Genomic DNA, 24,687 nt, shown 5'->3' with positions numbered 1-24,687 from the left:
GCTGGATTAGCATCTTCGTCTTACTCGGCGCTTCCTACTTTAGCAGCATATGCCACATAATATATGCCAAGAGAAACAAGAGCTATGTGTGAAGTTAAATGGCAGATGGATATACCACGATTCATTCGAAAACCTTAACAGTATTATCGTACAATGTTATATATATAAAGCACCTGTCCCGCATATTAATTACACCTGCCACGAATTATATTTCTGTGTTTCTCGGTATATTCCAGCTTCAAGCACTTTCACCATCAGGTTTCTGATTTAGCCAATGTCATAATAGTTTAGTGTCTCTTTAACTGTTTAAAAATCCCCTAAACTAGAGGGTTTTTTAACTTCTGTACATTGACTTTTACAGACTTTAATTCTGAATATGGGTTTTTTGTGGAAACAACAAAGTTACTTTTTACGTGCCCTTGAACTTTCTCTCACAATGTAAAACATTAAATGCAGTTTTTTTTTACAATGTTTACTTTATAACCTAACAACAAAACATGCTTATCGCAGCGTCTTCTCAAAATTGCCTTGAGCGTGCAGAGTGATTCTAACGGCGCACACGAGTGGGGACTTCCCGTCTGGATGTCCGGCACCCGTTTCCCACACAACTGTAAGCAGTTGCCTGTAATGTGAAAGTTTTTTTTTAATCATGCCTACTTTAGAGGGTTTTTTTTTTGACAATTTAAGTGTACGTTTTTGCCAAATTAAACACTGAACAGTTAATAGATGAAGAAACTAAGATTGATAGAACATGCAGTATTGTGTCCAGCTCATAAAATATAATAACTGTTTTAATGTTTTTTGTGTATTTTTGTAATTCTGAATGGTTCGTAACACTATGCAAATGAAAGACCTGAAAACCCTGGTTTAAAAATAAAATGACTTAAAAAAAATAAAAAATTGGCTTAAATTGCTGAAAAGTCAGTACTATATTAAAAAAACCTAACCTCTACTCCGTGATGACAGCTGGGATGGGCACCTGTGTCATTTAAACATCTGTAACTGAAATTGTCTTGCTCGTCTGCGTGACAGTTCCTGTGTTACTATAGCCTACTAAGAATTGTTTTAAAATCTGCGTTTATTTTTCATCTCGCAAAGTTAACAATCTTCATGGAGTTATTGCACAGTTAAATAATACACACAATGGTATATCTTAATCATTCTCAAGATTGAGCAGACATTCCTACAACTTGATCAATACAGACGGCACATGCCACGGATGGTACCCAAAACGATGGTATTGTGTGCAAGTGGCCCGCTACCATTTCATGATGACACAACTTTACCTAATTAGACGTGTACATCAGGCACAAGATATATGGGCGGGCTTTAGAGAAGACGTTCAATGTAATGTATCCACGACGCTGGTGAAATCCACTGGTAGTGCAATGTTTGTGTCAAAATCCCACCAGCAGTGTAGAAGGTCTGGATGAGTAAAACTGGTGTACCTTGGGGGTCAGCTGTTGACTCCCAACAACAGTTGATGGGTCGTACAGAAGGACGGAAGCGTTGGCGAGGTGTGGTCGCATCAACGGCACGATCGGTGGCGGCGGTGGTGACCTCTCGACCTCGACTGCAACAGTGCTGGCACCAGCAGGGGCTCGCTATTGTCCTGCTTCGACTGGCAGCGAGAGGCTCCTTGGCACGCGTGTGGGCTGTACGTAGCCACCAGAGTCCACTGAGCAGAGAGTTCACCACGCCTGCAGTGGAGTCCGAGGGGAAAGTGAGTGGGCAGAGTAACAAAGAAACGCCGTGTGTGTATATGTGGGGAGCGGTGGTGTAGCGGTTAGCGCGCTGGACTACGAACCCGGCGACCCGAGTTTGATTCCCGCTCACAGCCAACACCAGTAACGATTATCTGAATCGGTCCTGGGCCTCCCCTAGGTCGACTCAGCGTCACATGAGTGCTTGGTGTGGTGTGTAAAACATCACAACTGGGGAGACAAAGGCAGGCGGGCGTAGTGCTGGCCACCGACCCCCTCGTGAGCCGTGTTGGCCTTCATAGGTGCTCGCTAACAGCACTTGCTCAAATAGTCTATTCAGGCTACACGGGGAATTTTAGTTGTTGGACATGTTGAACTTCTTTCGCACCGCACGTAGCCAGCTGTACTAATCGGAGGTGCGGGGGAAGGACATCAACCTAAACACAAAAACCAGTTCTTAAGAAATTAGTTTTCAATCTAGATTTAAAAGTAACAAAACAAAAACAAGACGTTTCAGTCGCAACACAAGCGTCCGTCTTCAGGACGACCGAAACGTGTTTTCTTTTGTTATTTTTTCTACCTGCGTGACTTTACTGAAAGAGGCAGAGAGTATGGATTCCTGCAGTCACGAAAGCTTCAAATCAAGACGAGATTTAAAAGCGCACAGCTCCCCAGTGGGTTCTGAAAGCGGTCACCGCCGTGTCCGTTCGATGGCTGAGCCAATATCTGCCGCCGCTGCGAGCATCACCATCGGAGTTCACGGCATGCCACCAAGTTCGTGTTGGTTCATAGACGCTCGTTGTACGGCCGACCGAGTGCCCTGCGGGGGGGGGGGGGGGTCCCATGGCAGCGTCACCGAGACTGATCCTCGGTTCGAGGCCAGGTTCTCTGATGTCTCGATGGTTCTCGTGCGCCATGTGTTCATTAAAACAATCCTAATCGTGTATTAGGCGTGTGCGTGTAAGCCTTTAACATGCTCTTGCTCAAAATAGATTATTTTTATTATGGTCATAAACACGCACAAAACTCTTTATCATCCGATGGATTTTTAAAAGTGATTATGCTAAGACTGATAATGCCGAGTGCATTCAATTTGTGTAAAGGGAACGTCCTCTGCAGATCAGAGCTTCATTTAAGCCGGAGCTGTCCCGGGTGGTGGGAGGAGGGTTGCCCACAATGCCGACGACACTTGTCTCTTGCCTGTGATAAGTCACCCGAGCGTTCTCCAGCCTCAACCTTGCTTATCTTCCCACGTGCGATGAGAACGCATCGCCCGTGGCGTCACTGTGATCATCAACGCAAAACTCATTTCAGCAAGCACGCTCTTCTCGTCGAGCTGAAGCAGTCCGCGCGTGAGACCGAGAGGAGAGCGAGGGTTGGGGGGAGTCCACGCCAGCGGACGAGGCCACCACGACTCGAGCCGCCTTCCCCCCCCTCCCGCGTACCCAAGGTCTGGAAGATGCCTCCGGCGAGACCGCAGAGCCTCACGGCGAAGTGCGCGTACGAGACGCTCTCCTCCGCCACGAGCACGCGCAGCGGGGCGAACGAGAAGCGCACGAAGATCCCTGCGACACGCGCACAGCAGCGACACGAGCGGAGGCTGGGGGTGAGGTGGGGGGGGGTCCTCCTCACGGTCTCGGCGTGCGAGACGACGACAGTGGCTTGACGCGTTCGCAAGGGGGGCAGCCCAATCCAAAAATGTACCACGATGGAATTTTTTTTATTTGAAGAGGAGAAAAGGGTGGGATGGTGGGCGTGGTGATTGGGGGTGGCATGAGACGGAGGGTGTGTGCAAAGGAGACATGAAGGTGGTGGGATGGAGAGTAGATGACGAAGGTAGTGGGATGATGGAGGAGTGATTGAGGTGGTCAGATCAAGGTGGGGCGGGATGATGGAGGAGCGATGCCGCTGGTGGAATGGGGCTGGTCTGCGGTTGGTGAGATGGGTGGAAGCTAACTACCTCCCTCTTCCTGATGACAAACGCTTGTGTTGCGATCGAAACGTCGTGGTTTTTTATGATTTTCTTTGAACCCATCTACGTGACTTCACAGAAAGACTCAAAGAATATGAATTTCTGCAGTCACGAAAGCTTTAAGTCAAGATTTATGGGTGGTAGGATTGAGATGATGGGATGAGGAAGGGTGAGATGGAGATGGGATGCAGACTGAGGGATGTTGTCGGCTGGGCTTAGTGGCAGGGTGTGGGGTTGGGGTTGGTGAGCGAGTTATTGGGTGGCATCGAGGCAGTGCAGTTCATCTGTTGCAGGAGATGGGAGGTTTGATGCAGGATGGATCAAATGGTGGGATGTCAGGTGTGCCCGAGGGAGGCAATGAGGTAGAATGGTGATGGCATGGAGGGTGGATGTGGGGTGGAAGGAAGCGTGAGGCCAAGGTGGCTCAGCGTTGTGGGCGGTGTGGGCGTGTGACGTTACCTGGGACGGTGTGCCTGCGGTAACGGCCTGGTGAGTAGTCAGTGTCTGCCACCACGTGCTGCAGTGAAAGGGTTGCCCGGGGTAAGGGGGTGTGAGAGGCGGGAGTCATGTCATCACAGTAAACTCGCAAGTTCTGCTTGTCCGGTCCTCCTCGTAACATTTTGTACAGGTGGCTTTTGCCTGACTTGGACCTGGTTTATTTGTCTCAAGAGAGGTGGGTCCTAGATTTGAAGCTTTCGTGACTGCAAGCATTCATACTCTTAGGTTTTTTCGGTAAGTCACGTAGGTAAAAAATTAATAATAATAATAATAAATAAAATAAAAATAAATGAAAATAACTTAATTAGATCACGACGTTTCGGAGGCAACACAAGTCTCCGTCTTCAGGTGGGACCGTCACAGTGAAATTGATACAGTAAATCACTTGATACAGTAAATTTGGCTGTGACGGTCCCACCTGAAGACGGAGACTTGTGTTGCCTCCGAAACGTCGTGATTTAATTTAGTTATTTTCATTTATTATTATTTTATTATTATTAATATTATTATTTTTTACCTACGTGACTTTACCGAAAAAACCTAAGAGTAAGAGGTGGGTCCCTTATTACGATAAACACTTTAACAAACACTGAATAACCATTACGCTTTATTGTGGAGAATGTATGGGACGTGTGCGTTATTTAACTTTGGGGTTTGTGTGTGTCTGTGTGTTTGGACTGTTGTCCTTCCCCTCGCACCTCCGATGAGCACGGTCGGCTTACGTACGGTGCGAAAAAGGTCCAACGCACATTCGGGAAAGATCACCACCGGCTGCTGGTAGAGTACTCAACTTGGCAGAGAGACTACAGTGTTTATTTTATTTTAGCAGATAAGGCCCACTGAGCTATGTAGCTATTTTCTAGAAGCCACCTGGCCACAAGTAATAGCCCAACAAAGAGGCTTATCACGTGGAAAGTTATAGCAGCCAAATACTCTAAACGCACGTTGATTTTAAATGTAGGGCTAAAGCCCGGAGAAAAATCCACGCGACCACAGAGAGAGAGAGAGACGTGCAACCTCAAAATAGCCACCGAGCGTCAAGGGTCGGGATCGAACCCACGACCTCCTGTGTACCAGGCGAGGTAGTGAACATCCCCACCTGCTCCGTGACGGAGTACTGATGCGTGTCGACGTGTGCGCTCCGGGTGCGCACGCACGTGGGCACCACCTGCAGGAAGTACTGGAACTTCTGCATCTCTGCGAAGACAGACGGCGAGGTGGATAAGGTGGATGAGGTGGAGCAATGAGGCAGGCAGCCCCCAAACCCCCAACACCACCACCCCCAACGACTGCTGCGATCAATTTACATTCAAGTTCCTATGATCACTGTTACATTGTTTTTATAGCTTTATTTTGGTGATTTTGAAAACGTTCTGGTTTAGCCATGTTTGTTTGTTGTAGTACAGAGTTAGACTGATACCTTTAATCTAAATTGTCTTATGGTTGTTATCGTTTGACTTGCATCCCACTGGAATTTTTGCACACCGCGTTAAAATACGGTGTTTTTTCTGGAAGACTTTGCTCTTTTTTCCTGGATTTTTCTGTTGCGTGTAGACACTTTAAGATGTCTCTTGTTCATGTTTTTGTTTGTTGCGGTTGCATCCGAGTCAACAGCCGCATGGCTCACAGGGTTATACCTAATAAATGAAACTGAAAACCCGTTCGCGCATGCCGTGCGCAATTGTGGGGCGGTAGCAATTTTGATGATGGGCATTGCAATGCTCGCGCAAGAGCCGTTCCAGGTATACGAGTCGTTTACGTGTGCGGTGCGGCGAGCGGTGGTGGCATGCTTAGCGAAGCGGCGCTAACAACCCGGCCACCCGAGTTCGATTCTCGGTCACACGTTAAAATCGTTGAACACATATCTGAACCCATTCTGACACAATCCTTCGGTCGACTTCGCCTTAAATTGAGTACCGGGGAGACGGAACTACACAGGGAATGGTTCTGGCCACACCAACCCCCTCGTGAACCATGTGGCCCTTCATAGGTGCTCGCTAAGAGCACTGTCCCAACAGTGTGCATGGCTATACGGGGGATCTTTGTGCACGTGGTGGGCACGTGGTGGGCACGTGGTGGGCACGTGGTGGGCACATGGTGGGCACCTCGTGTGGCCGTGCGCGCGTCCCCGTCGAGCGCGTTGACGATGCCCGGCGCGCGCTGCCCGAACGACAGCTCGTCGATGCGGTGCGAGAAGTTAAAGCCTGCGGTGGCACGGCACCACAGCCATCGTCATCATCACCACCACCACCACCGTCCACCTCGTCACCTTCATCACCACCAACTTCATCATCATCACTACCACCACCGTCCACCTCGTCACCTTCATTACCACCAACTTCATCATCACCACCACCATCGTCCACCTCGCCACCTTCATTACCACCAACTTCATCATCATCACTGTCTGGGGCTGTGGGGTAACCCCATGAGCCACCCGCTGAGGTTGGTCATCGATGTGCGTGTGTGTTGAACTTCTTTGCACCGAATGCAGCCAACTGTGCTCATCGCAGGTGCGTGGAGGATACTCACTTTCCTCGGGCAACATGTAGTGCAGGATGTGCGCGTGTCCGTGGCGGTGCCCCCGTGACCTGCACACAGATGCGCGTGAGCGTGAAGGGCACGGTAAGGTCACGCGCTGTGCGGATGTTGCAGTACGGCAGATGAAACAGGAAATTATATGGAAGATGGTGAAACGGGAGATGATAGCGGAGATTAGATGAGAGGTAAGATGATGTGGAATGGAAGATGAGATGGGAGATGATATGTAAGATATGGGAGATGATATGTGAGATGAGATGGGAGTTGAGATGTAAGATATGAGAGATGATATTTGAGATGATAAGAAGATGAGATGTAAGATATGTGAGATGAGATGGGAGACGCTACATTGAACTTGCGCGTGCACTTACTTCCCGGGGACGATGTGGAAGTTTCCGGGCACCTGGAGAAAATAATCTGAATCAAAACACGTGCGGGAGGACAATGAATCACCCCAGGGCCAGTCGCTCCCACACACGCACCCGTTCATACACCCCCCATGGTGCTATACATTGCAATGGCGTTGACCGGGTGTAATCTGAATAATGTTACCTGCCTGTCTTCAACGAGAGAGAGAAATTGTTCATAACTCTGCCACGTGCCCCCACGCATTGACTCAGCTCACCCTCTGCATCACTCCTCCACGTGTTCTACGAGCATCGCTCGCCACGTAAACAAAGTGGCTACCGCTCGTCGTCCGCGTTCGTACTCTGCCCCCCCTCCTACCCCTCCGTCAGCCTTGCGCGTTGTCCACCACACGTCCACCGGCGTCCGTCACCTTCTTGGTGATGAGCGTGCCGTGGATGCGGCACGCGTCCGGCTCGCGGTCCGGCAGCTCCCCCCCACTGCTCTCCTCCCTGTGCCGGGGCAACGAATTCGGGGCAGGGGTCAGAGGTCGGCGATGGGGGGAGGGGGGGGGGCTCCGTCACCGATTACGTTGGGAAGAGTGAGAATTCTCATTTACAGGACCACGCATGCCGTGGCGTATCGTCAGAAGGAATCACCTGGGTGACGAGTGGCTCACCCACTGGCTCACCTGGGTGACGAGTGGCTCACCCACTGGCTCACCTGGGTGACGAGTGGCTCACCCACATGGCTCACCTGGGTGTCTCACCCAGGTGGCTTATGTGGGTGGCCCACATGGGTAGCTCACCTGGGTGGCCAGCCTGGGTGACTTGCCTGGGTGGCTGAACCAGGTGGCTCACCTGGGTCGTTCACCCAGGTGACTCATCTGGGTGACCCACCCGGGTGGTTAACCTGGTCGGCTCAGGCCTCACCTGGGCGGCATGCGCTCGCTGAAGCCCTCCTTGAAGAGCACGTCATGCAGGCCCTGCTCGACAGCGAGGCGCACCTTGAGAGCCTGCACTCTCCTGCACGGGGAGGTGAGTCGGGGGGGGGGGGGGCAGGATCAGTGAGTGCGGGCGGCGAGGGAGACACGGGGACCAAGGGAGAGTGCCACGAAAGAACACAGTGAGGGGACAAAGCGATGGAGGAGGCAGGAAGACAGAACACGATAGAGGGTGGTGTGTGGACAGGTGTGGACAGGTGGGTGCAGCATGTAAAGTGCACCTAGCTTGGTACAGTCACCGTGGTAGCATCGCTGCCACTTGGTGCCGAATGGCGGCCGCTGTTGTTGCTGCAGGAGCACGGTGTGTGGTGCATGAAGGTGTGCGTGCATACAGCAGTGGCGCGTTCAGGTGTGTTAAGCTTACAGGTGTGGTGCTGTGCGGTGCATACTGGTGTGCTAAATAAATACAGGTGTTTGCAGGGTATAGGGTGGAGAACGTGTGAGGGTACAGGTGCTCATAAGGTGCGTGTCACTTGGGCTCCACTCACTCCTGCCACCTCCGCTGGTTCTCGCTCAGATCGAAGTAGGCCTGGGAGGTGGGCGGTGATGGACACGCACACACGCACGTGAGTTGACGCACACACACACACCTGAGTTGACGCACACACACACCTGTGGTGCACAGGTAACTACCGTGGCGTCGTTCAAAGCAGAGTAGACCACGTATGCCGGCTTCCTGCCGGATTTACACGCGACAGTAAAGCCCGTCGCATGACAGTCAGAGCAATGCTTCATTCCCAGAGCTGGAATTTTTAGCCAATGCATGTAGAACTAAATATAATCGGATGATATTTTTTTACGAGCAGTCATTGGTGACCGGGCTAAGACCATGTATGTTGAACTTATTCAGCACCGTACGTAGCCAACCGTGCTAATCGCAGGTGCGGGGGAAGGACAAAAACGAAACACTCCATCTGAGACCAAACTTTATTCATTGATGGCTTGCTTGTATTCAAGCCCAGGTTCTCGGTGGTGCCGGCCCAGTGCTATGTGTGACCTCTGAACCACCGGACCACCTTATGTCTCCTACATCTTAGTGTCAATTCAAAGACCGTGATGCCTCCTTGGACAGCGAAGCCAACATCCCATTTACACCCCAGCTGCTCGGTGGCTGCTGCCTGATCTGGAGGGCAGTGCCCCTCTGCCAGGTGGGAATCAGGATTAAGTTGGGGTTGACAGAAAGATAAACCAAATGAGACAATATTGGTGTGTAGTTACAGGCTGCTCTGCAACAAGCCCAGGGGAAATCCTATCGTGGATAAGAGACGTGTATGTGTGCCATGAGGTGCTCGCTAACAGCACTTGCCCCTACAGTCTGTTAAAGCTATACGGGGGATCTTTGTATTTGTCTTTGCCATGAGACCTTGCGAATGCTTACCGGTTCCTCGTTCAGTGAGCCTGCATAGTTACCGAAGAGGTCCACAGCATCCCCTCCTATATCTGAAGGGGAGGACAGGTGCCAAAATACGACGGTAACTGTGTCACTTTTGGGGGAAAGTGTCACGTGAGCACCTAGTATGGTCTACGTGGCCCGCAACCGAAAACATTCATCAGCCCTTGTGTTCCGAACACGCGAGTTGACACACAAAGTGCACCATGTTAGGGTGGGTTCACCAATGGGAAAACTGGCTCTGCGTACAGAGTCCGGCTTTGATCAAGATATTGGCTTTTTGCGCAAATGGTTTCTGGCAGCATTGCAAAAGCAAGCAAATGCTTGCAGGCCGATGGGCCAAACTGCCCGCGGCTGGTTCAGACATCACTAGCCACCGATGTTCGTCATGGCCAGGAATTAAACTCAGGCTACCAGGTCCATAGTGCAGCGCTCGAAAGAATGTGCCACTGCTCCACCCCCGAGAGTTGCACCCGAAACATCTTTTATATAAAAAAAAATGATATTGTATCTTCCCATCCACAATATCACTTATCGACACTCAGCTGTGTGCATCACACATGGATGTATAATAACGTGACAATGCTTACACTTGCATGCCATGGCCACTGTGATGTCTACATTGATGAGCAGTGACCTGGGAACACATGCACATCAACGCACATCAACGCACACGTAGATATTTTCTGCCCTCTAGTATTGAAGTTGAAGGGGGTGGTGTGGCCAAACAACCAATGTATAGCTTTAGTTCAAGTTCATTTTGTTGTACCAGAGTGAGACCTCAAGAAACCAGGGTAGTCTCATTGTGCAAGAGTGACCTGGGGAATTCTTTTGCCAATCGGGGGCAATGATTGCTCTGTACAATCCAGATTTAGGAATTTGCAGGTAATATTCGAACATGGCAAATGTCGGCCCTGACGTCGCCCCACCCTGGCCTTACACTCTTGCGATGGACTTATGTTCTGGCACCGTCGGCCACTGACGTGTATGGAATTTAGCAAAGTGCAGTCAGCGCCGAGTCACCGTCCACCACGCAAGTAACATCGCCGCCATCCGAATCGTACTATTCCATCAGCGCCACAATCACGGCCACTATTTACCACAGCAGAACAAATCAGAAGCAACATCAGTAGAACGATCAAACACGGCTATCATCACCAGCTTCTTCAGCCTGTCATGCAGCACCACCATCTGAAGCATCACCATCGATCTCCATCACCAGCTCTACCACAACACGTATTAAATCTCTCTAATGCGTGTGTGCGTCTCTCTGCTCCGACACCTTTCACTCTCCGTGCCACACACAGACAAAATATTGTCCCATTCCCTTTCTCTCCGTATGGGAATGAGGGTGTCGAACTCACGCGTTGTGCTCGTGGTCTGGCCTGAATGAGTAGCGCATGTGTGTGGAGCGGAACTCCCGAAACTCGGACAGCAGCAGCAGGGAGATGAAGGCGATGCTCCAGAGTGTGGCTGTACCGGGGGAGGTGAGGGAGAAAGCCAAGGAGGTGGCAGCCCGCGAGTCGGTGTCATCTCGGAGCGGCGTTCGGTTTAACCATCGAACAAAGACGGCCACTGCATCGCGCGCTTTCAGGTGCGCTTCTGCGGCCGTCTGGAACGATCTTCCAGCACAGGACACCCCACATGTTTTTCGCACCGCGCATTATCTATTTTGAAGTTCAGGCTCTAAAATGTCCCACGTTCTGCTTGAGGATGTTGGCTGGCCATTGAACAAAGACGGTCGCTGCTTTCTGGTGCGGTTCTGCGGCCGTCTGGAACGCTCTCCTTTCGATATTAGGGATCCACTGGAGCTATGCACTTTTAAACCGAGATTTAAAACTTATTTCTTTAGAACTACATTGTTTCGCGTGAGACGTGAACGTGTGGGAGGAGTGTGGTCAGTACCGGCTGCCCCCAGGGCAGATGTCTCACGGAGGCCCTCGGGGAGCTTGGGGAAGGCGTCCAACTCCTGCGGGGCGGGCGGGCAGGAAAGGAGATCACCGTCGCATTTGTACGGGACGCTTTTTTTTGTCAGTATCAAAAAAAGAACAATAGGTTTAAAGGGGCCGTCCATAAATGACGTCACGCGATTTTTGGGGCGATTATTGACCCCCCCCCTCGTCACACGGAGTCACAAAAAGTCAGACCCCCCCCCTCAAATATGACGTCACAAAGCTCTGCCCCCCCACAAATAAAACACGCTTCAAAACGCTTTAAACTATTGTCATTGTAGTGCGTATTTTATGTGGCGCTGCACTCTGATGTTGTAAGAGAAAACATTTATTAAAAAGTATATTTCATTAAGCAGAACGTGTTGTCTATATTTATTTAAAGTTACGCATTTTGATGTGACGTCACATTTCTCAAACCCCCCCCCCCCTTCGTCACACATCGTCACAAATGTCTGACCACCCCCCTAGGTGCGTGACGTCATTTATGGACGGCCCCTAAGCCAATCAGTTTCAGAGACAATGCCAACATTATCACAGTTTGTTTATTCGCATGTTTTGCCACAAGTACGTGTGGTTAATGCAGACTTGACGCCTCGCCAAAGGTTTATATTTGGTGTTTGGATATCTTAATACCTATCTTATTTCCAGAAAGGGCAAAACCTTAATAATATAGGTTTTTTGGGTTAGATCGCGAAACATAAATGTGTCCTTAAACCCGCCACCACCCGACACAGCCAATTAGTAAGGTTTGTCGCGGAAACAGAACATGCCAATTCGTTACTATTATAGCACAAGCCACAATATTTACAATGCGAGCACGACATTTCGTCAGTAATTACGAGCATCATCAGGCGACAGCCAGAATTAACCTATTGTTACATCGTATTCATTACCGCCACAAATACCACAATACTTACAGTACCTCAATGTTCCCAAACAACATTAGCAGCAGCTGCACAACCACTAATAACGTGTCCAAAGAACCAACGTCAGAATGGCCATCAACAAGAGTGGAAGACTTTGGCTTTAATTACAGAGCCATTAAGTTTATCATCATCACCACAAATGATCAATTTATCAACATAAACGAAGAGGCTCAGAGTGTGGATGAGAGTTCTTAACCCCAGGGTCTAACTCATGTATCCAATCTTATCAAACGAGTAGTAATGGTCATGTGTGCCTTTGTCGTGTTGTCTCAGCACATCATCCTTTTGGGGGTAGATAAAACACTCAACTACTTTTGTTGTTTAATGTATGCCAGTGGTCAGCCTAGCTGGACCCCGTCATGGGAACATAGAACTTCAACTGCTGGCTGGAGATCACGCAGCGCAAGGGAGATATTGTGACTTTGATTCGGTTCGCATTCAGATGTTCGACACTTACAAATCGTGTTGTACTCTCCCAGATACTGGAGAAGCTCTGTCTGTACTCTGCTGTACTTGGAAAGGTTGCGTGGACTTTGCTAATATGATCACATGTTTGCATCCTGACTTTGAAAGTATTATTTTGCAGTGATTACTGTATGTTGAACTTCTTTCGCACCGTACGTAGCCAACCGTGCTAATCGGGGAAATTACAACAAACTAAACACAAAAAGCAGTTCTAAAGAATGAGTTTTCAATCTACATTTAAAAGCGCATAGCTGCTGTGGCGTCCTATTGTTTTCACGCAAGATGTGCTATAACCTGTTTTGGCAAACACACCGTATCGGATGATGGGTTATTTTACCATACTTCGCCACGCTGGTCAGTCCGGGCTGGTGAAGGTGGGTGGAGGTAGGAGGACGAGGCCTAGGACCCGGTTGAGATATCACTCATCACCAGGCCCGAATATACCACGGAATAGCTTCCACTGACAGCCCCGGCTGAAACGAATCCCCGCTCACCACCGATGGAATTCGTGACCGGGAATTGAACTCAAATGGGCGAGTTCACGGCGCAGTGCGCTCACCGTCACGCCATCGCCCTCGTGTCGCGCTACGTTAGGTGACACCTGACACCTTTAGAACACCTGTCCCTTACCTGACCCCCAACCGCCCCTCCCCATCAACACCAGCCCTCAACCCCGGTCTCACCTTGATGAGATGAAATCTCCGGCTCGGAATCGCACCGAGTAGCCTTCTCCGGCGCATGATGGATAACGTCGCGACAATGGAGCGATGTGTCCGGGATGACGACCCCCATCCTCTCCCGTCGGCTCCTCTCACACCTCCCTCCCCCCAATTCCCGGATCCACGACGAATGGCCACGTGGCACCCACGCTCTCTCAAGTGCCTTCACCGAGACCGAGTCTACACGAGTGGCCCAGGACGTGGTGGGAAATGCCACATTCCTATATCGGGAGAAGATATCTCCACAGGATATTCATATTGACTTACCACAAATTGGTACTCATTTTTTTTTATCAACCCCCGATTGCGAGTAGAGCACGCTGCCACAGCACTGCCGAGTTAAGATAAATACCCTTTAGAACCTATAAGAAATTTCGATGTAAAGCTTTCGTGAATGCAGGGATTCATCTTCTTGGTTCTTTCGGTAAAGTCACGTAGAATGGAAATAATTGTTTTATTTTTATTACTTTATTTCCATTTTACGTGACTTTACCGAAAGAACCAAGAAGACTATACGAAATTATTTCATATATTGGTTGAAATTATTCAGTGTAAATTGCACGAGATCCATATACGTTTATTAAACATCAATAAAAGCACAGCAGCTTATCATCTGGCAGTGAAGGTTTTTGGCATTAGTGGAAATTCCGAGCAACATACCTGGAGGGCTCCAGTTGGTAGGATTAAGGTTGGTAAAATCATGGAAACATTTTTTTGTAAAGTTTTAAATCCTGAGGTTAAAAAAAAACATCCTTATAAACGAATTCTATAATTTCAAGCAGGGTTAAGGAAATCGTTGCCAGGAGCAGATGGAATAATTTTAGTTTTAACTGGCATTGTAAGGCAAAAAGCAAAACTAGAAATGAAAATTTGCATTAAAATGTCAATATGGACAGATGGTTAAGCAATGTCCAAAAGGTCGTGTCATTTTCGGGAGTTTTGACAAAAATAACACATCTATTGATATCAACATAGAAACGCGTGCCTTGCAAAAGTTGCGCACCCCCCCCCCTCCAACTGAGCACCATGTGGTTCTGGCTTACTTAAGAAAAAAACTATGCAACGAGCAAACTTAACAATAACGAGCAATTAAAGTTTGGTAATAATATGTAAACACAACGGTTTTTACAATGTCATGGGTTTGTTTAAATTCACGCAAATAATTATCCTTCGGCGTATCCGTTTCATTACCTCCCTGCCGTGCATTAAGAAGCAGAGGGCGATTCGAGCCAGCGAACTCTGGACCCCCCCCCCCCCACCTGCCGCCACCCCCCTCTGAGAGCTGCATGGAGGAACACGGCGACTTGGCATGGAAATTGCAACCCTCTTTTTAAAATACAAGTGCAAAAACACGCTGGCACACACAACAACGAGTGCCATCATGAGCATGTCGGGGGCAACTGTGATGGCCGGTTTACACGATTCAACTTCGTATAATAGCGGCAAAAGCGATGGCTATCGTTTATAAAACGCATACGCATATCCGGTTGTAACAGATGTCTGATGCGTTAGGTTTGTCATTTCCTCCGCACCTCCGATCAGCACGGTTGGCTACGTACGGTGTGAAAGTTCAACGTACGTTATATAATGGCAAAAAAGGTGAAGTTTGCTACAAGTCTTGTCGAGTATATCCTGGTAACAACAGCAACGTCTGAATATTAAAAAATCTTGGCCTACGTTTTGAATTCTGGGGGTTTTGAAGAGGGCCGCGATTCCAAATATGACATCAAAATATGGCTTTAAAAACATGGCTTTAAAGCCAAACGAAAGCAGGTGAAGCTTGCTGCTGGTTACTAAGCACATACAACATCATACTGAAGACATTTACAGTCGCTGCTTTTCAGCTTTGCAGGCACAATCGGCCCATCCGCTGTGCTGTGCGCCTATCTGTGCTTCATTCATATTGCTAGCCTGCTGCACACAGCTCCATGTCACAAAGCTATCGGGGAGGAAACCACGTGACAGTTCAGTAGATACAAGTGCAGGCCTTCAAACTGTCATTGCACGGTCGTGCGGCATGCTAAAAATATGAGGCGGAAATAACTAATGGCACATACAATAAACATGATACATTACTTAAAAACAAGTTTGATTTTCACCAAAGTATTATATGGTTCTGAGTTTGATTGAATTTAAAAATATTTGTTTTTAAAAGTTTGATTGGCTAGCCCATGAGTTTCCTGTGAACGGCGCTAACTTTTGCCAATGCATCATCAGCATCTCGCACCGCTGGTGCAGTGACAGGAGCGAACGCTGATTTAACTTAAAACACTGCAAAGCAAAGTGCGTGCAGTCCAGTGGACCAAGACACTCTTGTGTGGTTAGGTGCGAGTAAGGCTGTGTCTCCCAGGCTGACGGTGAAGACAATGTCAGTGGCCACTTCTGGGAGGAGGTCCTTGCACATGTCCATGAGCCTGGCCCCTGGGTCTCTCATCTGGGTGAAGCTGGTGTCCAGCACAGAGCTCCCAAGGATCCTGCTTGACAAGTGAACACGTGACGACAAGGAGGTCATTGATATCGAGTCATTGTCAACCACACACGTGTCAGCGGGTAAGTCTGTCGCGGTGTGTATTTGTGCACAGGCATTTCCAGGCAGGTGCAGCCAACTATTGTATGCATGTTGAACGTTTTCGCACCGTACGTAGCCAACCGTGCTAATCGGAGTACAACTATTCTAAAAGTGTGTCTTATGACGTGTTACAGGCATTCTCACCACGGACGGCTCCATGCCGTGGTATCGTGCCATGTGCTCGGCATCGCGAGCGTCGGACGTCTCGCACGCGCGCTGTCATGAGAGCGGAGACACCGAGAGCATGGACGGAAGACAAGAAGGGGCAGATTGTTAAGATTCAACAGCAGATCATGAAAACGGCACGACGTTGGTAGCGGTGGAGAAACAATAGGAAAGATTCTTGCTCAGCTTAAGAATAAAAATAAGTCGAGGCATATTGAGAAAATAAAGGTGAATTACGTTTTAAATAACCAGTGAGTGTTAACCTCTACATAAATATGAATCCAGTTTCCTGTTTTTAACATCTCCACAACACGATACACATAAATGCAGAAATTTTTGTGGGATAAAAATGATTGCATTTCCATAACGACCACGTGACCTCATCCAGCCAATCAGTGCCTGATATGTATGCAACAACAACACAACAGAACTTCAAAGATCCGCGGTGATTTGGAGGGAGGGTTTTCGCCTAGCCTGTAATCTGCAACACACCGTATTCGTGGCGAATACGTAAAATGAAAAAATTCATGAGAAATAATTGCCAGTGGTCGTGGAAGCGCAGCACTAGGCAAATGCGGGAAGTCACCTCGCAGAGCCAGGAGGCGCGGGCCAGGACGTCTGCCAGCGACGAGAACACGGAGTCCAGCTCCCCAGATGCACCACCTCCACATTGTCGGAGTGGACCCTGTCCGAGCATCAAAGACAAAGTTCCCCCCATATGTAGCCTTAACAGACTGTTGTGGAAAGTGCTGTTAGCGAGCAGCACATATGAAGGCCGGCAGCGGTACACGAGGGGCGATGTTTACAGACCGCACCAGGTACTCATTTGAGGCTGAGTCGATCTAGGGGAGGTCCGGGACGAGTTCAGATAATTGCCACCGGTGTTGGCCGTGAATGGGAATCGAACTCAGGTCGCCGGCTTCGTAGCGGACTGAGCTAACCGCGACACTACCGCACGCACACACACACACATTGAACAGAAGCATTACAATGTTACACAGGTCTTGCTGCCATCTGCCACTTATTGGCCGAAGCAGAGAAGCATTCATGAGTTGACTCTCTTTCTGGAAGTTTTGTGGATTGAGATATTTGGCCAAATCCATTTGTAACGAGTTTTTTTACGTATCAAAGGAGACAGCAATTATTAGAGAGAGGCTGTGCGTGGGAGGAGATAACATTCAAAGGATCGCGCAGATGGGTGCAAGCGCCCATTTTGCTGTACTGCCATCTCCCGGCCACGTACAGCCCTGGCAGGTTTGGGACATAATACATTTAAAAAAATACCCAAAATCTAGAAGGGAAGGGGGTGTGTTAATCTCTCCATACCTATAAGTGAGAGTGCGTGTTTGCCTATCCAAGGATAATATGAGTGGTAACACCTGAATTGGTCCTCCGCTCCCCTTCACCAAATGGTACCAACACCAGCGTGGTAAACCTGGTCAAACAACAACGCCAATGACTGGCACGGCGCGGGGAGGCCTTCATCTAGCAGGGGATTGACGGGTCGTGAATAAACAAGACACAATACACACGTCGTGCTGTGGGAGGAGAGCTCCATTACCTGCGGGGTGATGGGACGCTGCTGCTGCCGCAAGGGTCCCCTGGCGGGCTGCGGAGGTGTCCGGGAGGGATGCCGGTGGGGGGCTCGGCTGGGATGTCTTGTAGAGGGGGGCCAGCTGGGGCGCGGGCGGCCCACCCTTTCCAGGAGGCGGCGGCCCTGCTCAGCTGAGCGGCAGAGGGTACAGACGGGCGGCTCCCACTCAGCCTCCATGCGGTCTGCTGCTGCTGCTGCAAACAGAGACAAAGATCCACCTCCATAGTCTTAACAGAATGTTGGAGAAAGTGCTGTGAGCGAGCACCTATGAAGGCCGGCATGGCACACGAGGGGGTGGGTGGCCGGTACCACGCCCGGCCGCCTTTGTCTCCCCATTGGCGATGTTTCCACATCGCACCAGGCACTCATTTTAGGCGTAGTCGACCTAGGAGATGCCCAGGACCAGTTCAGATAATCGTCACTGGTGTTGGCCGTGAGCAGGAATCGAAAACGCTCACCTGCCCGCAGCTTCCCTCACGGGCAGGACAAACACCCAGGGCTTAGCGGGGCCGACAGCACAGACAACAAAACACAAACGCCATGGTGGAAGTGTTTATGGTAAACGTCAGTGCCCATTTTAGTGTTCAAGGAGAGGCGTTTCAGGGGCAGCAGTAGAGTCTGTGCTGCTGGAAGGTCTCGGAAAATTGGGACTTTTAACAAAGCAACTAGACGATAAATATCCGACATTTAATAAATCCGCATGTGCGTGCAGATAATATTAGGAACATTAGGAATTCCAGGGGAGCAGCATCGGTGGAAGGGACTCGGAAGGGCAGAACGTAGCCAGAGAGTGGTGCAGATGCAACCACGACGGAGGGAGGTTGTCACCGTGGGGCCACAGGTACGGAATGGGAGAAAGCGGCTCTGGTGCCGGCATCACCGCAGGAAGACCTCAATCCAGCACCTCCGATTAGCACGGTTGCCTGCGTACGGTGTGAAAGAAGTTCTCAACACAAGAGTAACAGACACGTGGTGGAGTTCATGAGACGCGGCACTTGGCAGCTAAGATGCAGGGGCATCATTGGGTAGGGAGGTGTTGGTAGCTGCACGTGTGTGTCCTGCACGTTGAACTTCTTTCGCACCGTACGTAGCCAACCGTGCCAATCGGAGGCGCAGGGGAATGGGGGGGGGCAAACAGCAACACTCAACACAAACTGCCGCGCCCGGCGATCGTGTTGCGGACCGCTCGAGTGTAGAGTTCACAGTCGGGATGTTGAGCAGTAACTTCCACTGGTAGTTGTGAGAACTTGAACTTTGACCCCAAGCTTCTTGTTGCCCGGTATCAATAAAGTTCCACAATTCTCATCTCTCTCTCTCGCTGACAGAGAGACAAAGGTCCCCCGTGTAGCCTTAGTAGGGTACTGGGGCAAGTGCTGTTAGCGAGTAGCACCTATGAAGGCCGGCACAGTGGTACAGACACCACGCACGGCCGCCTTTGTCTCCCCAATGGCGACGTTTACTACACATCACCGGCACCAGGTACTCAGTTGAGGCTGAGTCGACATAGGGGAGGAAGAGGCTCGGTTCAGATAATCGCCATCACGCTCCCCACTCACAAACACACACCACACACACCTACCGGATAGCGAGACGGAAAATACACGGGGGGGGGGGTGGGGGGGTATAAAAGTTCGTCTTCTAATAATCCGTGACCACGTGGAGAGCCGTGCCACGTGCTGGTGGTTACGGTCGTGCTGGAGGAGCGGTGGCGCAGCGGTTAGCGCTACGAACCCGGCCTCCCGAGTTCGATTCCCGCTCACGGACAACGATTATCTGAGCCGGTCCTGGGCCTCCCCTAGGTCGACTCGGCCTCAAATGAGTACCCGGTGCGGTGGTGTGGAGTAAACGTCGCCACTGGGGAGACAAAGGCGGTCGGGCGTGTGCTGCTCGCTAACAGCACCTGGCCCCACAACAGTCTGTCTGTTGTGGGGTCGATCTTCGTCGTCTTCGTTACGTCACTTGGGTAGTCTGCTGGCGGCCTTGGCGAGGCGATCCCTTGGACCCCTGTTCCAAGTGTGTGTGGGGGGGTGGTGGCGATGTCTCCTCTTGCAGACCCTGGGAGGCTGATCTCAATGAGTGGGGGTTGTGTGGTGTGTGTGTGCTCGCTAACAGCACTTGCCCCTACAGTCTGTTAAGGCTATACGGGGGATATTTGTCTTTGTGTGTAGGCCACCCACCTGGGATGAAGGTGAACTCAGGCGGACGCGCGCGGCTCCGGACTCCACGGTACCGCCGCTGTCGCCGCTACTTCCTCCTCCCTCTCCTCCTCCCTCCTTCCTCTCCTCCTCCTCCCTCCTTCTTCCTCCTCCTTCCTCTCCTCCTCCTCCTTCCTCTTCTTCCTCCTCCTCCACCCGCCCGGCGCTCGCGATGACGACGCCGCCGCTTGCTGCCGTCGCCCTCCGCACAACTTTATCGACAGCCTCCCCCACGCCCCCTGCTGAACGTGCGTGATAACAAAGAGCTTTCTAGATCATCGGATTCCTCCTCCTCCTCCTCCAGTCTCACTAACTATTCTCTGACTCGCTTTCTTGCCCGCCCAAGGACGGGTGTAGATTGCAGTAAATCGGAAATATAAATAAAATGTTCAGCTCATGATTATTAATTAGGGGGGGTTGCCCCATGTGGAGTGACGTCACCCGATAATTATTATTGTGGAGGGGTGCGACATGTGGCGTGACGTCACCCGATAATTGTTATTGTGGAGGGGTGTGACATATGGAGTGACGTCACCCGATAATTGTTATTGTGGAGGGGTGCGACATGTGGCGTGACGTCACCCGCTAATGGTTATTGTGGAGGGGTGTGACATATGGAGTGACGTCACCCGCTCATGATTATTGTGGAGGGGTGTGACATGTGTAGTGACGTCACCCGCTAATTGTTATTGTGGAGGGGTGCGACATGTGGAGTGACGTCACCCGCTCATGATTATTAATGAGGGAGGGATGCCTCTTTTGCAGTGACGTCACGCGGGAGGGGCTCATGTAGAGTGACGTCACGCGCGGGACGGACAGACATTTGTGGGTGATTATAGTCGGAAATTCCGATGACGATAACGCGATGGTTGAGTTTTGCTTTTGCTCGAGGTTGTTTCTGGAATGCAGATCTTGATCAGTGCCCTCCCTTATTACAGACAAATTCAGACCTTATTGGTCACCCTGTGCCCTTATACATCGCAACGTTCATCCTACAAAGTGCCATCACAAGGGATAAACACAAACAAATAGATTTTGCCCATATCGAAACGTCTGAACGCCATATGGACCTGAAAACTCAATTTACCTGTACAATAATACGGGGTAAACCGTGATGGGATGACAGGTATGAGTTGACAGGTATGGGTTGACAGGTATGGGTTGGCAGGTATGAGTTGATAGTTATGGGTTGACGGGTATGAGTTGACAGGTATGAGTTGATAGGTATGGGTTGACAGGTATGAGTTGACAGGTATGGGATGATAGGTATGAGTTGACAGGTATGGGATGATAGTATGAGTTGATAGGTATGGGATGATAGGTATGAGTTGGCAGGTATAAGTTGGCAGGTATGAGTTGACAGGTATGAGTTGACAGGTATGAGGTTGACAGGTATGGGTTGACAGGTATGAGTTGACAGGTATGAGTTGGCAGGTATGAGTTTACAGGTATGGGTTGACAGGTATGAGTTGACAGGTATAAGTTGGCAGGTATGAGGTTGACAGGTATGAGTTGACAGGTATGAGTTCACAGGTATGAGTTTACAGGTATGGGTTGACAGGTATGAGTTGGCAGGTATGAGTTTCCAGGATCTCAATGTATTCCACACCAAGAAATAAGGAGGTAAATCCCCTCCTAAATATCCCTGATCTGTTTCCTCCAACCCATCAGCCACACTGCCTGGCGGGAGTGCATTCATTCCAGCATCTCATCCATCGGGTGTGGAGGCGCAGTGACATTCTCATCGCTCCACGACGATTCCGTGTTTTTGCCACGTGTTGTTGTCGTAGTCGTCGTCGTCGTCGTGCTAAAGAAGTTCCACGTACAAACATTCTTCCCGTCGTATCCGCTGTTATCGTTTGGTGCCCACAATGAGAGGGGGCGCCCGTGACGTGGAGGGAGTTTTCTTATCAACAAGAAACAAACCTCGATTTAAAGCTTTCGTGACTGCATTCAGACTCTGCCTTCTCGACAGACCTGTTCTCCACCTGAAGACGGCTGCTTGCGTTGTGGCCAAGACGTGAAATTATTTTATGTTTCATTTTTATTATTTTATTATTTTCCTTCTACGTGACTTTACTGAAAGAACCAAGAGGAAGAAACAAACCCCCTCCAATCCACCCACTAATTATTACAAAACCTACCACACCGCATACCAAAAGCCTTATTCGAGCCAGTGCTCGTTATGTTTGTTTAAGACTGCTATTAGTAGAATCAATAATAATAATGATGATGATATCCGATTAGCCAGCAGCAGCAGCGTTTGGTTAGCAAGCCTCACGAATGTATTGCTAATGAGTCCCGGAATGTGGAAACCAGCCCAGAGGTTGCGTGCGAGAACAAACCGTGCTGGCAAACACAAGACTACACAGCGTGTCTATACGCAGTACACAGCTAGTGGATTGTGAACTACGGCTACGATATATGTCGACGTGTTTATGTAATGAGTTGCGATGTCAATTAACCCAAAAAAAACTCCATTACGGATAAGGAACGTAATTGCATGTGGCTGGCCACGTAGCTGTGCTTTATGACGTCACGCGCGCCACTGCTTTATGACGTCAGCCGCAGCTGTGCTTGATGACGTCACCGTAGCTTTTTGTAATGGCTGTAGTTGATGACGCCACGCGAGGTCTGCGTAATGACGTCACGCGCTTTGATGGTTTATGACATCACGCGTAGCTTTTGCTTCTGGGCCCCCTCCGGCAAAACCTGCGCTTGATGACGCTACGCCGAGGCTCTGCTTGATGACGTCATGCTCTCCAAATGTTTTTTGACGTCACGCGCTGCACTGGTTTATGACGTCACGCGCCACCGTGCACGAGCGGCGGGCTTCCCTGCCTAAGATGGCGGCCGCAGTTGTGGTGGCTCTGAATGCCAGACATGCAACGTTGATATATTTTAGACTTCTCGACGTATTGTTTAAAACAAATTCAATACCGTTCTGTCATTCAGTTGTCTACTTGAGCAATACAACATGCAATTCATGAAGCATTTGCTGATTACGAACCAAAAACATAAAGGTTTTTGTCAATTACAGCACTGACATTTCAGGAAAACAATTTATATCTTGAAGTCCACACTGTTTTTTGACGAATTTGTTCGTATTTTGTTTGTGCTTGTGCACTACTGGCCGTGCATTGTCGCCAAGTAATTTGATAACTGATTGGTTATTACAGAAAAACATTCACTCTCAATTCAATGACATACCTTCCAAAGCCCCTTGGCAGTAAACGCGTGTCATGGTGAGATAATAGGGCCTTTAAGCTGGCAGAAAGGGAATTCCTGCCATTCGTGGGGAAAATGCCAGAACTGCACTGAAATTTGTCTCTGATGCCTGTGTTCATCTTTCTGTCTCAGAATATCAAGCACGTCTGCAATCCATGTCACAGCATTCGCCATAGCCCTGTCCACACTCCATCCGAAACCTTCCATAACCCTCTTCTTGGTTCTTTCGGTAAAGTCACGTAGAAGGGAAGTAATACAATAATAAAAATGAAACATAATAAAATAATTCTCACGACGTTTCGGCCACAACGCAAGCAGCCGTCCTCAGGTGAAGAATGAAACACCACCAAGCTTCCATAACCCCTAAAGTTCACACACCTAACCCCTATTTTCTCCCTCCATTGACGCAGTTCATTACCCATCTACCCTCGATCAATCCTTCCCTTACCATTAATTTTCCCCATTCCTCGCTGACCCCTAAAATGCTTGTTTTTTTCCCTGCCTAACCTCACCCGCCATACTCCCTGTTCTCTCGTCTCCCATTCCCCACACCTCCCCTCATGTTCAAGAGATCCTCTGTCGTAGGAGGTGCCTTACAGATACAATTACTCCTTGTTTGTGTGTTACTGTGTAGTCTCTTTGTCCGGGAAAAAAAAACCTCCACCACTAATTACTACAAAACCTACCGCACCACATGCCTTTAATTTGTAGAACCACATTCATGAACAATGCAGCCAAATAAAAAGCAAATGCATTCCAAGAGATATTGTGCATAACCCACAATGGCAGACGCATAAAACGAGTTGACAAAAGCCAACCTTTTAAATATATCACGTTACTGGTAATGTGATAAACTAGTATAAACTACTTGTACAATGGAACTTATCTTGAGGCCCTAAATATAAAGTGAATATGGAATCAATCCGAAGTGGTCTGTGCAGCAGAATGTGTTCCAGCAAGCAAACTCTTGGCTCGTTTCGACACTCTGGGTCCCATCAGCAGAGCCAGGCTTGCAAAACAAATACTGATAAATTAACAGATGTCACTGGCAAAAGACACAGGAGTACCTCATATAAAAGGGTGCCCTGGTGGCGAGATGTTAACCACCTCGCCTGGTATACAGGACGTCGTGGGTTCGATCCAGACCCTGACGCCTGCTGTATATTTGGAGTTTGCGTGTCTCTCTCCCCGTGGTCGCGTGGATTTTTCTCCGGGTACTCCGGGTTTTCCCTCCAAATTTGGCTGCTATAAATATGCACATGACAATAAGCCACTTCGTTGAGCAATCATTTGTGGCCAGGTCGCTTCTGAAAAATAGCTATATAGCTCATTGAGGCTTACCTGGTGAAATAAAAAAAATAACAGTTTAATAAATGGATGTAACAAGGATGGGATTTAGCACTCATTGATGGGGGAAAAAAC

General features: G+C 49.4%; 1 protein-coding gene across 2 annotated transcripts; it reads right to left on the bottom strand.

Annotated features, from left to right (window-relative positions):
• Positions 1–1,064: 1,064 nt before the first annotated feature.
• Positions 1,065–13,598, bottom strand: LOC133347387 (endoplasmic reticulum-Golgi intermediate compartment protein 2-like). Of its 2 annotated transcripts, XM_061559629.1 has the most exons (15): positions 13,479–13,598; positions 11,358–11,421; positions 10,817–10,925; positions 10,043–10,089; positions 9,441–9,502; positions 8,551–8,591; positions 7,992–8,084; positions 7,493–7,571; positions 7,086–7,117; positions 6,706–6,764; positions 6,279–6,377; positions 5,273–5,370; positions 4,135–4,192; positions 3,149–3,268; positions 1,065–1,700 (listed from the first exon to the last, which is right to left on the bottom strand). In XM_061559629.1, exons 1-15 carry the CDS (start codon positions 13,533–13,535, stop codon positions 1,330–1,332), a joined length of 1,389 nt encoding a protein of 462 aa, XP_061415613.1. In that variant the 5' UTR covers positions 13,536–13,598; the 3' UTR covers positions 1,065–1,329. The 2 variants fall into 2 exon arrangements, with proteins under 2 accessions (XP_061415613.1, XP_061415614.1); XM_061559630.1 differs by lacking the exon at positions 1,065–1,700 and having other exon boundaries at positions 1,759–3,268.
• Positions 13,599–24,687: the final 11,089 nt, after the last annotated feature.

Source organism: Lethenteron reissneri, chromosome 26, assembly GCF_015708825.2.
Source record: "Lethenteron reissneri isolate LAM-NWPU_2019-01 chromosome 26, ASM1570882v1, whole genome shotgun sequence".
NCBI lineage: Eukaryota > Metazoa > Chordata > Hyperoartia > Petromyzontiformes > Petromyzontidae > Lethenteron > Lethenteron reissneri.
This window is presented reverse-complemented; position numbering and strand designations above follow the sequence as displayed.

What these genes read in the sequence shown, in the direction of transcription:
- LOC133347387 (XM_061559629.1), bottom strand. Translation starts at nt 13,535, where the DNA reads ATGCGCCGGAGAAGGCTACTCGGTGCGATTCCGAGCCGGAGATTTCAT. An exon ending in AGTACTCCGTCACGGAGCAG is followed by an intron (nt 4,193 to 5,272) that starts GTGGGGATGTTC and finishes CTTTCACTGCAG; the next exon opens with CACGTGGTGGCAGACACTGA. An exon ending in CCGCAGGCACACCGTCCCAG is followed by an intron (nt 3,269 to 4,134) that starts GTAACGTCACAC and finishes CGCGTGTCGCAG; the next exon opens with GGATCTTCGTGCGCTTCTCG.